Source organism: Numenius arquata, chromosome 10, assembly GCF_964106895.1.
Source record: "Numenius arquata chromosome 10, bNumArq3.hap1.1, whole genome shotgun sequence".
Lineage (NCBI taxonomy): Eukaryota > Metazoa > Chordata > Aves > Charadriiformes > Scolopacidae > Numenius > Numenius arquata.
In genome coordinates this window covers 38162428-38179647 of record NC_133585.1, presented here as the reverse complement: position 1 = coordinate 38179647, position 17220 = coordinate 38162428, and the positions used below count along the sequence as shown (strand labels likewise).

At 38.2% G+C, this 17220-nt stretch overlaps 1 protein-coding gene across 1 annotated transcript in view; it reads left to right on the top strand.

Annotated features, from left to right (window-relative positions):
• The window catches only part of LOC141469700 (bifunctional heparan sulfate N-deacetylase/N-sulfotransferase 3), a 58725-nt gene that overhangs the window by 14789 nt on the left and 26716 nt on the right, over nucleotides 1–17220 (top strand). The window contains exons 2-4 of the mRNA XM_074155347.1: nucleotides 7498–7585; nucleotides 11143–11297; nucleotides 14678–14863. Of these exons, the coding sequence (XP_074011448.1) occupies nucleotides 7498–7585; nucleotides 11143–11297; nucleotides 14678–14863 (429 nt within the window). The remainder of the gene's footprint in view (nucleotides 1–7497; nucleotides 7586–11142; nucleotides 11298–14677; nucleotides 14864–17220) is intronic.

The following is a 17220-nucleotide window of genomic DNA, read 5'->3' as shown; positions in this document are numbered from 1 at the left end:
AACTACTCTTGTCACCCTGAGAGGTGGCCCATTGTGCTCAAAGCTGAGGCAGCTGGTGGGGGGTGTGTGTGACTTTGCAGTACAGCTACCTGAATGCTTGCCTTGTGGCTTACAAGCCTCAGTTTCCCACTGTACTGGCTCATCAACAATCACCAGATTGCAAGAACTTAACTGGATAAAGAGATTTTAAATGCACTTCAGAGTGACTTTGGTTTTATTTTGAGTTCTGTTATACTCTGAGAATTTGCCTCTTCATACTTGGAGTTGCATAAGCAGATAAAGTCTTAGGCAAAAATGCAAGAACCAACAAGTTTTCTATTGAATCCTGTCTTACCAAAATCCAGGGAAAAATATCATACGCAGCAGTTAGGGTGATTATGAATTCTATTTCAATTGGCCTGGTGTTTTTTTGACCTTTAATTAAAAGAAATGCAGGATTTTTTTTCTGTTAACTGCAGAATAACAAGGTCATTTAGCTGTTTAGTAACAGTAACCTCTTTCATCAAAGTACAGTTTAATTAAGAGCTAACAATACACAATTTCTTATAGAGTCCTGAAAACAGCATGCTAATTACTTTACTTTATTGAGTGATATTGACTTCAAGTATTTAAAACCTTCAACTTACCTTGCCATAATTAGCTTATTCTCATTAGCTGCTATCTCAACCTCCAAGAAGTGAGAAGCTGGTGAAGGAAGTTAGAAATATTTCTTAAATTGCTTGGTTGTACAAATTTATTTACCTAGATGAAAGAGCCTAATTACTTGAAAATACATAATTGGACCATCATCAAGATCATTATTGTATGTGATATAAAAAAACCTCCGAAGGAAGACCCAGTAACATTAAAACAGTGTGTTCTGATGAAAAAAACTCTTGATTGAAATAATTTGAGATGTTTTCTGAAGTGGTTACTTAGATTTTTAGTATCCTTTAGTGGACCTCCAATTCAGATACCTAGTGACAGCAGCTGGGCACATAAAGTTGTGGTGCCTGGATTTTTTTGAAAATAGGGTCCAGTGTGTCTTACGTTGGACAGTGAAAAACCAAGATGCAAGTAGCTGGGCTCCAGCCTGGTGTCTCGTCTTATTGACACTTTGAAGAGAAGCTGCGTTACCCAGTTAATGGTCCGTATTGAATTTACTGGGAGGACTCACACTGACTTTTCAACTGCCGAGTATGGGCCTTAATATTATAGGAAGTCAGCTAAGATACTCAGGCGAATGGATCTGGCAAACAGTCCCAAACACTCAATGGGAGCTTTGCCTGTCCTGCACATTAAAGTCAGTCTCCAAGGCATCCATGGTTGACAATTTAAAAACACCATTGCTGCAGATAGAATCTAGCTGTCAGAAAACTACAATAATTTTTAAGTAACTGAAACCAGGTACTTTGTTTCCTCTCAAAGGAATTTTTGCACGCCTTTTCTGTTTCAAATTCTAGCATGTTACATGGCCCTTTGTAAAAAGGCATCCCACTGGCATGTGGTACTTGTGAACTGTTACATCTTTTCAAGGACTTGGTAGACTTTTAAAAATCCATGTTTTTAATTGAAAGAATAATTTGTTTCTGGAAGCTACTATATCTTAGCAAAGTTTTACACACCCCTGGTTTCAATTTTGTTGTACAAAGTAGCAGGAATAGTTGTCTTCAGCTCATATGGAATCTGGTATTTTATAAACTTGAACATAGATATTGTCAGCAGTTTAGATTTTCCTTCCCTGTTTCATCAGCGTTTCTATTTTTGATGGATGGTGTCCTGTTGGAAACCTTGCTTCCACCAAACTGTAGAGCAGTGTCCTTTCCCCACTTACACAGTTTAGGGTCTGTTTGTGATTTATGGTCTTTGCCAGCTAAATACTTTGCTGAAAAAGCTGAAGGTGTTCTACATTTTCTTCTCTTGCTCTCTCTGTAGTGTCAGCTCTGTTAAGAGAGTGCACTAAGAAAATGTAAGCATTCTTCTCCTTTTGTCTGAAGGATATTCAAAATATTTTTTCAGATATACCCAGTATACCCAAAGCAATTATTCTTTCTCCTGCAGAGATTAAATGTTTATGGTAATGGGTGTCAAAATGCTAATCTTGGAAATCTAGAAAGAATAGACATTGAATTTTAATGAGGTTCCAAAATACATAATTTATCATGAAGGAAACATTTTTCCTCAGAAGCAAAATAGTCTGTCTAATAAAATAATGATTCCCGGCCATTTGGGATGGACCTTCACTGAGGCTGTCTTCTCTTTCTTCTTGCCATGCTGCCTCTTGCTGCCTGCAAACACTCCACATTCTTGCCCGCTGCCTTCCCATCCCCAATCACTGCCATAGTTTCTTGAGGACCTGCCATCACAATCTCAGTGCTTCTCGCTTTTGGGCTCCTACCACCCTGCTGCTGCAACATTTCCCCACTGTTCCCTCCCTTTCATCTCTCCCTTCCCAAGCCAGCATGTCCCCTCTCCTCCCATTTCCACCATCAAAATTGGCAGTGCTAGGACAAACCTGGGACTTATATTGGGCACAGCTTGTTAGCCTGGCCTCTCTTCTGTTTCTCTAAAGGCTGTAATTTTTGTATGCATTGTAAATGCAAACTTCAGTCACGTATATGTTACGTTCCTCAATTCTCTTTTCCATTTCCTTCCCAACCTTCTTTCTTTTTTTTGTTTTGTTTTTTTTTTGTTTGTTTGTTTGTTTTGGGGTTTGTTTTTTTTTTTTGTGATGTGCAGGTGATGTGCATATACCCGTACAGCCAGCTTGAGTTGCAGGACTCTCTTCTCAAGCACGGATGTGCTCGGGAAAGGCAGAATGATGTCACAAAAAGTGCAAAGTAAAAGGACATCACATCACATCAGTTACAGCTCATTAAACCCCTATATTAAGAACTCCGCTCAGAAGTTAAAATGGCTTTAGTTCTGTTTCTTTACTCTCTTGCAGGGATTAAACTAAAGAGGAAATACGGTACAGAAAATTAAAGCTACTTCTGCATAAGAGCAGAATAAAGGCCCCATAAAGGGGCTTCGTGCTTAACTCGTGTGCTTTCACATTACACTTTCTATTAATTTGTTTCACCTTTTCAGAAGGTCCTTGCCTTTATTAAAGAGCCAGTATGGTATTAGAAGTTTCCTCAAAAGCAAAGTAATTCCTAATTTAATGGCTCCTTTGATAGTATTGTTAGATACGCAATAGTAAAGCAAGCGTTGAGAGGTGAGATGTGCTTCCCAAAAAAAGGGGGAGGAGATAGGCTTTTTGGAAAATTATGAAGCCGACCTTTCTTGCCTTTGTTACTGACATGAAAGCATGTACTGATTTGAAGTTTAAGATATTAATGCTGCAGCATTGTGAGGCTATGTCTGCTTGCCAATTTAGTTAAAATCCATGTAATTACAAGTAAAACTAAGTGTTCTGAACTATTCCACTTTTCAAGTGGCTACATTCTTGAGCAGCTTTTGAGTAGGAAAATAGTCATAAATATGTTGGTAGGACTACAGAAAGAAGTCATAGTTCCTCTTTGGTGAAGCAGAGGTCAGCAAAGCACTCTTGATTTATTTGTTTGATCAGGCAAGATGTTTGGGTCTGAATACTTTTGTTGATGCTGAAGAAATTACTACTGGCTGTTTAATAAGGACACTTGTGACTTCTCTGTGACAGACTATAAAGTGAAGTCATGTAAAGAGATATTTGAGGACAGGAGGCAGGATGCTTTCCTGGCTATGGAAATGGAAGCAAGTTGGGTGATACGAGTTTTATCCTTGGCTTTACAGCTGATTTATTTGAGCAGGAGCTTTTGACAGCCTGTCATCTGTCTGTCCTTCTGTTTGTCCTGTCTGTAAGATGAGAAAAATCAGACAGAATTGTTTCCTTTGTAAACAAAGTTGATACTTCTGAATGAAAAGTGATGAAAAGAGCTGAACATTATAGTTGTAAAGAAAGAAGCTATCTATACAAAGGCAAGAATTTTCATACGTTTCCATTGCATTGATATTTCAATTAAAGAATAATTCTCATGGTTCCTTCTGTTCCATTTGTGATGTTAGAGTCCATTTTCTCCTAAATTCTCACTCGGCTGAGATTCCATTGGCAATTACAGCAACTTGCATTTGCTGAGATGTTTTATCAGAAATGAAATAGAAATAACTTAAACGGGATGATGCTGATTAATCATCTGAGAATCTGGCTTTATTTATAACATACGTGATTTCTTATATTCCTTTCATCGTACTATAAACTTCTGAGATGCAAAATTGAAAGAACTCTGTTGTTTTGCTGTTGGGATAACTTTTGTCTATTCCTTGGATTGTAACAGGGCCTTTTTTCTGAGATTATTTTGCATTGTTGGTGAAGAAGGGGGTCTTCCATCATATATTGAATTCTCACATTTGATTTCTGGCACAAAGAATTTCCTTAACCTAATATGTGAGCTTAGGAAAGGTTGAAAAGAAAGTAAAGTACTCCATTGTAGCTATGTACATGAAAGTGATTATGCAGCTAGTAATTTATTTTCCTTATAGTACCAGTGGAAGTATAACATATGTGCTAAATAATTATTTATAAACATTTGAAGGCTTTACTAAACAGTTTTTAAAATATAATCTTCAGTACTGGTGTATTTATATAACATCTCATGCAGATATCCAGAGGGACTGTTCATAAACCAATCATAAAATATACAGAAAATATCACCATCTTACCTTCAGCATATAAAACAGCATTTAGAAATGAAATTTCAGGCTTTTCCTCCCCCTACTTTTCTTTTTTTTCTGTCTTTCTGATAGAAGCTCACAGTAATAGGCCCTGCCATCTGCTGCTATATATTTTTCATGAGTTCTAACATTTTGTTTTTAGAACCTGAAAGATGAGTAAAATGTCAAGTCACCCAGAAAATAATCATAGGCACGACAACTCAAATGTTATCTCAGCTTGTCTGTACAAGAAGTGGTTCACAGTAGGTCTGTGCCCTCCCTCTGCAGACGGAGCAGGCGAGCAGGTACACTGTTGGTATTAGCTGACGCATTTTCAAACACCACCGCAGGGCCTTAGCAGAAGCTCTCCTGTTGATCTTAATGAGAGTAATGTGGCCAAAAAAACCTCAACGGCATCCCTTTCAAAGTTTGTTCTGTAGAAGGTGAACTTCAGATTTACTTTAGAGTTTTGTGTTATTTGACTGTTATTTGGAGTGTCTTACCATGCCTGCTGGCCTAAATAAAATGCAGCCACCAGGCAGCCATTGAGGCAAGGTGGTAGTTACACCAGCAAAATCAATTCCTTGCAGAGAAGTAAACTCTCTGTTGCTTTACCATAGACATGTTATGGGCTTTTTACAACCTTTCTCCCTCCTCCGATTTGAAAGCCTGCATTTGTGACTCCCCTGCCAGCCCTATAGCTGCATTGTGGCAGGGAGGTGCAGCAAAGATCTCCTTCCAGGTCGTGTGTCTCTGGCATTTCCAACTGCTCTTCAGTTTTTCCCATTCTGTTTTTCTATCATGCTAAGACTAGGCTGGAGCTGACAAGCGGAGAAGGTGTTGGAAAGGTACAGGAATAAGACCTTCAGCTCAAAAAATGCTCACAGTTCTTAATTTGGAGGGAAAGAACTGTGCAGCCCATTCATGCCACCTTGCTGTTAAGCTGCACTCAGGATCTCTTTCATTTGACAATATGTACTGTTAACATAAGAAGTGTATAGCCGTATCATTTGCCTCCTACATTTTTTAACCGTGCAAAGATAAAATTATTTCATTGAATAGGTTCCCAGCAGCTCAAGGATGGTTTTCATAATAAATCCTCTGCAGATTTCCTAACTTTACATTAGAGTAAGAAGTCTCTTCGGTCATCTTTGCATTCCCAGCCTGTGCAAAAGCCCTTGTTACAGTATTGCAAGATTTTTAGCTTAATATTCCACTTCACAAGTCTCGAGCTTGTTTTCAATTATCTCTATTCTGTGCTTCATTTTACTCATTCCTTTATAAAGTCCCTTGTTCATAGGACATTTTTCAGGCTTTCCAGTGAAAGAAGATGATCTTTACCTTACTAGTACTGCTCTTTGAAACTGCTTATACTCATATTTTAAGGAACTGTAGCTTGACTATGCTACGCCTACATCTAAATCTGAGCTTGACTTCTGTGCTAATGTTTTGTTGTCATTGGCGTTCCAGTTAAAAAGCTAATTGTAGGCAAATTACTCGTATAATGAAAATGTCTGAAGAAACTATAATTAAAATTACTGGCTTATAGTTTTCAGGGCACCAAATTGTCATTGAATTTCAAGAGTGGGAAGCTTACTAGACCTTTAAAACTTTGAAAATATCCAGTGATTTTACTATTTTTTTTTGTGCTTTTAAATACATTCCCCTTTCATAATGTGCTTAGAGTTACTTTATTAAGATCATTGTGCTAGAATATCTATTTACTTGGAAAACTCTTTGATGACCTTTGATGTATAAATATTTTCCTTTCTTTCAAAGGTAGTGCGTGAGTGCCTGTCTCCAAGTGTGTGTGTGCAGCAGCTGGCTCTACACTTCTGATGTGCAGTGTACAGTGTCACATATCTCCGAAGAGTCCAATGTGTTCCTGAATTACCAGCTGCCAAGTGGTCAGTTGAAGGCAGGCTCTTTGGAGGAATGTCGCTCCAAGTCTCATTTTAGAAGAGGCTTTTTGCTCTTCTGTTTTGTTCTTTCTTTGCAAAGTTCTGTTTTGCATTGGAAAGGCAGGTGCCTTTGTTACACCTGGAAAACTGAAAGAGCGAACAACAGCGGAGTGTTAGGAGTCTGGAAGATAACTCCTGAAAGTAATATGTAAATCTTGGAAGTGACAAATCAAGAAGAGCATATTGAAGCTGTATCTGATGAATAATAGCTTTCCCCTTTCTTCCTGCATGCTGTTTTTTTGTTTGTACTAATTTAGTGCAAGTACACGTATGCTGACAGCCAGTATGCTAACTATCTGCGAAATGAGTCAGAATTTGGAGGAATTTAGGATTAGTTTCTTTGATGTGGAATAGGCTTCATCTAGCTTCTTTCTGTCTTTCTGGATTTTTTTTTTCATTGCCTGTAATTTTGAAACATGACTAAAATGCTGTGTACGTACTTGACCTCATCAAGAGAAACATAATTCTAATGGACGCTGTTCACCCCAGGGAATGGAGCAGTGGTCGAGGCACAAGAGATCTGGATTTCATTCCTGGCTGTGTCCCAGGTTTACTGAGTAATAAGTGGAAGGTCTTTTCTCTGGCGCATGCCTTTGTTTTCCTGTCTCATTACCCAGAGAGTAATATTTAATTGCTGGTCATCTTTATGAGGAAAACCATGGAGTTTGCATGCTGTCTTTAATCTTTAAATGGCAATGAAAATATGTTACTTTTTTATCATATAAAAAGAGATGGTTTTAAATAGCACAACCACTTGAAAAGATATATGCCTGTAAAAATTTTTATATTGTTATATGAAATTTCTCTGTCAGGTGTAATTTTCTGCAGATATGTTTATATGGTGAGGTGTTTTGTTTTTTTTCAGGCCCTGCTTGACACTCAGAATCTTTTGAGAGCTCAGATTACAAATTTTACTTTCAACCTGGGATTTTCAGGGAAATTTTATCACACAGGTAAGAATGAAATAGTAAAGTAACTTTCATTTTGATGGTGTTCTTTGTGGTATGAGGAAAGCAGGAATAATAGAGACTAAGGGTCTGAGTCCAGAGAAGGATTTCCTTCAGAATTGGATAACTGAAAAATCAAATTGTTCTTTCTTCCAGGTTGCTTTGGGAGATACATTTGTGTGATTTGCTGTATCATTTTTTTCTCCTAGAGTTATTATACCACATTAACCTTTTGTTCAAGCTGTTGTCTGTCTGGAAGTAACCATGTAGGTAGACCCAGGACGTAGTTTGCAAGAGAAAAGACTAAAGCCCTTCAGAAAAGTGTCCTGTCAGGCTGTTAAGGTTCCTGAATAAGAGAAATGTTCCTCCTCCTTCTGCAAGCTGGGACATGCAGAAATGGTGGTCACAGAGCCAGGAGGAGACTTTGCAAGAGGCAGTCCAAGCTTGGGATGACGGCTTTCTGTAGGGATTATACATGTTATATATGTGTCATTGGATAACAGTAAAATCAATCCTAAGGGTGGAATAAAAACATCTCTTACTTTTTCTTTATAATTTCATTCAATTTGAGCTAGCTCAGATGCTCGCTACAGAACCTCTCCCAGGAAGTGGAGAGACGGAGGCATCTACATAGAATAGGTGAACTGGATTTTTCTCAGCATCCGTTTCCTGAGCATACAGAGAATTTAGGTGGTGATTTTAGGTGGGCTGGAACATCTCAGGATGAGGCACCTTTAATTCTAGTAAGCTGCAGTGCCTGGTAGGTACTGGTGCAGAGCAGTCTGAATTCGTCTTTCCCTTTTAATAAAATTCAGTTCCTTTCAACCTGTTGTTGAGTGGTAAATTCCACCAATGAAATGAATTTTTCTATTGACTTCATTGAGGGATCTATTGAGCTACCACAGTTTATCCTTTTAGATGCCTTAATCTCTACCGTAGAGATATAGCAATATTTATTATCCATTAAAATAATTTTATACTTAAACCACTGTAGAAATAGGGAGAAATAAAAGACAAGGTATTAAATAGGATGTGATATAGAAGAAAGAGGGTGTTCTCTACTGACAAACAGAAAGAAAAAGACACACGTGCAAAATAGGACAGCCTTGAAGCCTGGAAGAGAGAGGCAAAAGACAACACAAAGTAACGTCATAGTTGAGGGATATTAATATGAAAAGCGGGATGTGAAGTGACGTTAGCTGCGACTAGGAACCAAAACCGGATTTGTTCAAAACGAAAGATAGATATACAGAACTTGAATATGCTCAATAGTGTGCATGTTATATAGCAGAGGCATGATCATTCCTCTTGTGCTCAGCTGTGCACCTTGGTCAGGATTAGTTGTCATATTAAGGAGAGAAGAGGCAGGGAAAGAAGTCTGGTTTTTTAGAGCTGAACAGCTGGAAAGGAAAGCAGCTGGGGCTGCACAGTCCCTCCACAGGTCTCTCTTGGGCTTAGCAGACTTCAGCTAGACTTGGTAAATGTTCAGGTTTCACCCCTGCAATCCAGGTGTCACCTGCACAGTACAGAGAGACTAGAGATGCCTTAATATTTTTTCACGTTCAGGACATAGCTTGCTCCATCCATCCCCTTTCTTTTGCCTAGAATGGCCTAGCAAAATGGTCCTGACAACCAAGTTTGTCACCTGCCAGTGTCTCAGCAGACAGATCAACTTTCCAGACCATTTCTTTTGCCTTAGTTCACAGTTCAGATGCTCTGAAGGGAACGTGCGCATGGGTTTCCTGGTTTTGGCTGAGTAGAATCTGGCAAAGGTATTGTATGTTTGTAGTACAAGTTGAGCCAGGTACTGGCTGTAAACTGAATGAGTCGAGTCTGTCTCTGTCACAGCCTATCCCTTGCTGTGGCTTTCTGCCTTTCTCGATAAGGTTTCCTCTCCCTGATCTGGCTATCATCTGACCTTTAAGCACTCCTGTCACTTTCTTTGACAGCGTGTGAACATCACACAGGGCCCCATGGACTCATGTGGAGTCCTAAAATCTAATGATCCTACGGATATTGACACATCATTACATACGTCTGCCCACATTTTTCATTCACTGCTGTAGTTCCCTCAGAGGTAATGAGGAGTGAAATCACAGCAGTGAAGGTACGTCAGACAAGGTTTGCTGAAGGGAAAAGGAAAAGCAAAAGGCATGTAGGGTTAGTGAGAGTGCTGCTGTATGGATGCAGAAAGCACATTTGGCTAAAGATGGAAAAAGGAGAATAGATATTGCAAAATGCTGAGAGGATTTGTCAAGTTGTGTTGATTGTTGGCGAGAGTGGGAACAATCAGAAAAGCAGGAAGCAGACACAGCATATAGATATGTTAAGCTATAGGTTGTCAATCTTCGGGTCATACAGTCTTTATACAGCAGCCCATTAAGGGGTAATTTAAATGTGACTGCCTTTGACAGGACTTTGTCATTAAAAGAACAGTGGGACTAGGATAAATATCTGGGCTTGGGGGTGGAAGGGATGTCCTGATCTGCCAGCTCATTAGACCCTGACACGTCCCATCCCCGAGGGCTGAATCTCTGCAAGTAGGTTATAGAGAGCCAAGGCACAGGCCCGAGTGCGCAGAGCGGGCTGTCATTGCCCTCCCATTACACCAATGGCCTCTGGAGTGCTGGGGGTCCCAGCCAGCCCCCGCTGCCAGCACCAAGGGGAGCAGGGGCCCGGCCCAGGGGGTAGCTGGGATGTGGCTGCTTCTCTCTCAGACTGGCAGGATTTACGAGCATGAAAGGGGCCAGCTGGCTCAGGGCTGAGGACGGGCCCCGCCGCTGGCTTCTCTAGCACTGTAGCTGCAGCGCGAGAGGTGTGGGGGAGCGGCAGGGCTGTAGGCTGCTACCCGAGAGATTCCTCTTCACCAGCGCCTCAGTTAGAAACAGCGGTAGGGCCCGTTCCCCACACCGCGTTCTTAGGAACACGCAGGGGAGCGTTTGAAAAGACAGGCCTGGGGCCTGAGAAATGTCTCGGTGAGCTCCAGCCACCCTTAAAGTCTCTTCAAAGATCTGGATTTCTGGGAACTCCTGGATAGGCCGTGATCAGGAAGGTTGGAATTGGCAGCGAAGAGAAAATAATTGTATTATGCATAATATTTTGAAAAGGCTGCTGAAAAAAATACTTCCACATATGAAAGGTAATGAAAGGAAAATAATTTTGATTGAGGAGTGGATATCCTTGATCCTACATTGGATAAGGATACCAGGAAAGAGTTGTCAATGCTTTCATTTCTACCCTGTATTAAACTGGCTTGTATACAATTTCTCTGATTCTGTCCCTTAGCTACTGATGTTGGTGATACCACACATCCGTGTGAGGACAAGTGTTGTACCATGCATTCCAGATGCTGTGAAAACAAGGGTCTTAGTCTTTCACTTGGAAAAAATTACTTCAGGAAAAGGAATATGTACTTGGAAACATTTAAAATCCTCAGTACTTTTAATGGCCGCATTTTATTATGCTAATGTCTCTCATATTTTCAAACATTTTTAAGAATATAATAAAAAGTAGAGGCTTTACTTCAGAGATACTTTTTTTTTTTTTTTTTTTTTTTTTTCCAGGCACTGAGGAGGAAGATGAAGGCGATGACCTGTTGTTGAGGTCTGTAGATGAGTTTTGGTGGTTTCCCCATATGTGGAGTCACATGCAGCCTCATCTCTTCCACAATGAGTCGTCACTGGTGGAGCAGATGATCCTCAACAAAAAATTTGCCTTAGTGAGTTACATTTTTGTATTTTATATTGAATTGAAGTATTCAGAAACTGTTCTTCCTATTTTGTATGAAAATCAGTCCCTGCAGAATTTGTTTTAATCTCAAGAATTGAAAAAAAAAAAAAAGTTGTGATTAAGTGCGTATTGCAATCACTCTGTGTTGTGCTATGAAAATTCTATTTCTCTACAGTTTTGGATTTCCTTCTCAATTGAAGCTTGATTTTTTTTTTTTTTTTTTTTTGTTGTTGTTGTTGTTCCTGCTGAAGAATTTTGAATGGAAAAATTATTTCAGAATGAAGAATTAATATGTTACCATCTTGGAAAGTCAGTATAGATAAAAATTTTTCTATTTAAATATTTTCCTAAAAAAAATTTTGTCCAAATAAACCATTGTTTAGATTAGAAAAAATCCAGTTTTCTGAAAGTATAAATACTCCATCAAAACATGTCAAATGACTTTATGAAAACAATGCATGTTAAGATCAATGAAGTATGCCACACTTTGAAAGATACTTGTCTGTGGTGATACCTAATAGCATCTTATATATTCCCTTTGGATCAGGTTTATAAAACCTTGTTTTGAAAAGCACTGCCTTTACTAATTATTTATTCACAGCAAAGGTCTGAGGAAAAATGTTTTGGTGAGATAGAAGTAAAAATAAAACCAGATCTTTAGGTCTGAGGATACTAGAGAAACAGACTTACCTTTTCTCTACAGTTAATCTCATACAATAATACAAAACCAAACTTCCATACATAGTACATATTATTTGTCTGAAGAAATGGTCCAATGTAAAGGCATGAAGTCTTATATTAGAATGAAGTCCTTTATCTTCCAACAGCCTAATTTCATTTCTCCCTTTTCAAAACACAGTGGTTGTTCTTTAGCTGGCAGGTAGTGACTTTGTTCCTTGAAACAGCAGGGAGATTTGAAATACCGGAACAAAAATGCAGTGCACTGATGGTCATGTGTCAGTGAGTGTAGGAGAAAGGCATAGACCTAGAATATCGCAATTAAAATTTGTATTTGAAAACCTTGCTTTTAAGTAGGGCATGTGCTTTCTTTTGACTCAAAATTTTACCAAGTTTACAGTAAGCTGTAATTGTACTGAGCACAGGCCAGCTCAATTTTACTGTTTCCATTAAAGAAAGCAGTTCAGTAGAAGTTAGAACCATGAAAATTTAAAAATCCTGTGTGCAAAATTCCCTTTTTCTCCTGTGTACTGTTGGAAGCTCCATTGCAAATAAATTAGTTCTTGTAATTCTGGTGTGATCTAAGACATCCTCTGGGATTAGTCTACAACGTGCAACCATTAAAGTATGTTATTAGAATAGTTAATATTCAATCTTGTTTTAGGTAACTTCACCATTTTCTGGTTTCTTCACTACTTTCAATGCTCTTAATTCTTACACATACCTTATATTAAATATTTTTCGTGTCCGAAGCTATGTATAGACATGAAGCTATTCATGCTTCATTTGCTTAAAACATTTAAATTAATAACAAAGGTAAGTATTCTGCTTTTTTTGAAAGAGGCTGAAATTGGTGATGCCTCGTGCATTACCAAGCTGAATGTGTATATCGTGTGTGAAATGCTCAACTTGGAAATTACAGTCACTAAGAAATAATGGAGATGCTGATACATTGAAGATGATAGGCTCATAATTAGAATGAAAGATTTTAATCACATATTTATTACTTCATATTGTAAAACTTGAGGAAGAAACTCTTAAAAATCAGACATTTGTTTATAGCTGAATGGAGATTAAATGGGACATGAGAAAATGCAGTTTCTTACATGTTCTGTAGAGATTTTTCTTCCTGATGTTTATGCATGCTTAAGGGAAGTAGAAAAGATAAAGTGAAGAGAAACTGAAATATCTGCAATGGAATTAAACAGTGTAAAGCTGTGTAACTGATGGTGTATCCATTCTTTATCTCCTCACGCAGTAAAACCAACAGGCCAGATCTTACTCATTCCTACTTTGTCAGACCACACACAGTGCACCCCAGCTGTAAAGCAGCAGCCAACGCGCTCCCTGGGTGCAGTGGGATCGCTGATGGGGGGTTTGGATCTTATCCATGCGCGATACTGCCTTACAAGAGTTCCAAAAGCTGCATCTAATGCCCCATTATGCGTGAATTTGCTTTGTTTTCAGCTGTTAGTAAACTTGTCATATTTAAATTATAACAGATATGTCTAATATTGGATCCTGATTATTTAAGCTTTTTAAGTCCAGTACGTTACCTTTCCTGCAGTAGTCCAATCCTCCCCCAGAAAAGATGAAGAAAGATGATTTTACTAAGGTCATACACTCGTTTTTCTTTGAGATAAGACTTACAGAGTTTTTCATATTCCTTAGTAACTAGTTTATTCAAAGGAAGAGACCCCAGTATCAATGAACTCTTACCTTTGCACACGAAGTATGATTAGAAAATATGGTGAAGATGACCATACAAATACAAACAATATAAAAAGCTCTTGAAGAGAATTCCAAGGTTGTGCAAAGGCAGTTTTCCTAAGTCATTGCAGTATAACAACATCTTGTGGACAGTGTATGCAGCTAATCAGGCTATCAAAGAAATATCTGCTATATACTGTTCCTTTGAAAAGTAACATGAAAGAAAGGAGAAAAGGCGTCAAAATTCATTAGAGTATGTTGGAAAACAGAAACTGGTAAGAAAATATATTGAACGTCAACAGAAGCTAATACCAGCAAGGTCAGTATATAAACAAGATAAATGGCAGGAGTCTGCAAAAAATGGACGATGTATTACAAAAGGGGTTAGTCTACATCTAACATCTGCCTATTATCCTCAGAATTTTATAAGTGGTTATCTTTTTAAAAATGTCACTAAAGTGGTTAAGCTGTTTTTTTAATATGGTTTAATTTTTCAAGTGGACTGAAGGGGACATGCAGTGACTCTCTGAAATTCAGCTAACAATCCAAGTAATTGTGTAGGGACATGTAGTGGAAATCACACCTTTGCTATTGTAACTGCCAAATGCTATCTGTTGTGTTGAATATGTGCCAGTAATTTTCTCTGTGAATTCTTAGCTTGTGAGTAAATCCTTGCAAGAACTTGAAACAGTGCAGCTTTCTGCTTAATGTAGATGGAAGAAACCAACGTAATATACATCTATATCACTCTTCCCTACATCCTCATAAAAATATTTATTAAAAAGGCTTTTGTATTAAAGTCTCATGTTTCATCTTCACCATGCTGCTTTCCGTCTCCCTTACATATCAGCATATTCTGATATCACCATTATTTGCATTTCAGACCTCTTCTTGATCTTTTACAAACAAAGGATTTGAGAAATGCCAAAACATCAAGTTTCTTAAATTTTTGAAAGCAGTTATTGTTCTGTTATGTTTTAGGAACATGGTATTCCAACTGATTTTGGCTACGCAGTGGCTCCACACCATTCTGGAGTCTATCCAGTACATGTTCAACTTTATGATGCCTGGAAGAAGGTCTGGAATATCAGAGTTACCAGCACAGAAGAATACCCTCATCTGAAGCCTGCCAGGTATAGACGAGGCTTCATCCACAAAAATATCATGGTGAGTTGTATTTATTATGTTCGTATCCCAACCACTCTACCGTTTTATGAACAATTTATTTTTAAGTGGAAAAGCACAGTATCCTGAAAGCTCACATTGTGAGAAGCACATATTGCTATGCATAAGTAGCAAGATATATTTGACAGTATCTTGTTAAATAAAATCAGTCTGTTACTGATGATGTTACTGCTGATGAAGGTGGCCTCCAGGCAGCCCCCTGTTAACAGTTAACAGGCTGATAACTGTTCTAGTCCTACTGTTAATACTGGTTCAGAGATCTCAAGGAAAAAAGGCAACTTTGCATCTTTTAACAGAATATTATGGGTTAGATTTCTAGCAGGTTTTAAATTTGCATAGTACCATTAGCTGCAAAAGAGTTTTGCCAGTTTATGCCATCTGAGAATCTGGATCTTGGTGCATAATTTTTTTTTTTTTTTCTTGCATTTGAATGGTGCACAGTTGCCCTCATTTTGCTTCCTGCCATACAGAAATGTGACCTGTGCTTTGTGCTGTGGCTTAACCCTGCAGCTAGGCTCTGGGCCCAGGCCGTCCATTTGGGTGCAGGGCAAACACTTAAAAGGTTGGAGGGAAGGAAGGCACGCACACACCACAGTACCTTCAGACTGTGAAATTGCTCTGTGAGGCAGCCACAAGTCAAATCACACAGTTTTTCTGTATCACACAATTTACAGTGTTGTTCACTGACAGCAGTGTTTGCCAAAAGGGGTTATACACAACTGACATGGAAGGCATTATGCTAATACCATCTGGTTACCGGGGCGTAGGCCATTTCTGATTCACATATTGTCATTATTATCTGAGAAGTGTTTCAAAACAACTTTCCAAAATACTTGATGGTATGTTCTTCAGTCACTCTCTTTTGGAGTGTGTAGGAGAGTGGTGAATGGGAAAGATCCTAGTGTGTGTACTGTTGTACCTCTGGCTGCAACAAGCCGTTTTGGAGGGTCAAGTGCCTTTGCACAAGACTGTCACTTAGCTTATAACAGAATTCTGGTATTGTCCTCGAGTTGCCATGGATACCACTTTTCTAAGCAAAATAATAATCTTTAAAAGTTTTGATCTATTTTTGGATGAAGCAAACTAAAATGATCTCCAGACATCCAGGAAAAAAATTGACGCTATACAGATTTGAGCTGCAGTTCGTTCTCCTCAAAGCAATAGCTGCATGTGAAATAATGGGTTTGTGGATATGCTCAAGGGGCATGAAGCATTTGAGGAAGACTGATTGACTCTCCAAATCTCCAAAAGTCTCTTTTATAAATTTTTGTAAAAACATGTCATTTGAAGACACATAATGAGATTTAACACAAGGACGCTGGGGCCAAAAATCTATTTCCAAGAACAGTCGTATAAAACCACCTGTTTTGGGAGTCTCACGCTTTCAGTTCTCCAGGGCAATTACATCTGCAGGCTTATAGTGATGAATACATTCAGTAATAAAATCGTTTTGTAAGATGTGTCAGAGCATTTCCCATCCAGTACAGTTTCATTCCCTGCCTCTGTGAAGAATTGTTCTCATATTTCATCAGTGAAATCCAAAGGTTTTTAAAAAGCATATGCAAGTTTATAGCAAACATACAAATTCCATACATTTTCTGACAACACAGAATTTACGATCTGTGGTTGCAGTATCCTCCTGTACATTACAAAAAAAGATGTTGAGAAATGAAACTACAGGAAATGAAGAGTATCTACAAAACCATAGTCTGTGTCAAGTAAGGGACTTGTATGCTTTAAAAGTTTGAGATATCATATAATTAATGTTCTAAATTGGACTAAAATGTTTGAGAACAATCCCAATTTAAGAATTATACACAAACATCAATACTCAGCTGTTAATTTTCCATAAAAAATAGATGAAATACTCCCTAGCAAATTATTTTCTGAAGTCAATAGAAAATATTTTGAAGTTCTACTGGAAAACCTAACTGTATTTATTAGTTCTTCCCATTCAGAAGACTTGTTCTTTGCGTGTTTTTAAAAATACTTTTGTTTATGCTACTTTTTATTGCAACTGGTCTTACAAAGCTAGCACAGTTGGATGAAAAGCACATATTTCTTACAATGTGAGCTTTATCAGCAAAATTCATCCTGTGTCAGTGTAGAATTATTATTGGTCATGATGCCTAAGACAAAAAAAAGAAAATTGACTTTCAAATTCCTGTTTAAATTTACAACAAAGCCATCATTCAAATAAAAAGTGGAACCGATTAATACAATGTAGACTGATAATATTTCAGATTATGTTTCAAATTATTTTAAAATATTAGAAATCTTTGATGACCAGACTTCAAATACTTGATATTGGTATCAGGTGTTACGGACAAAATTAGTTT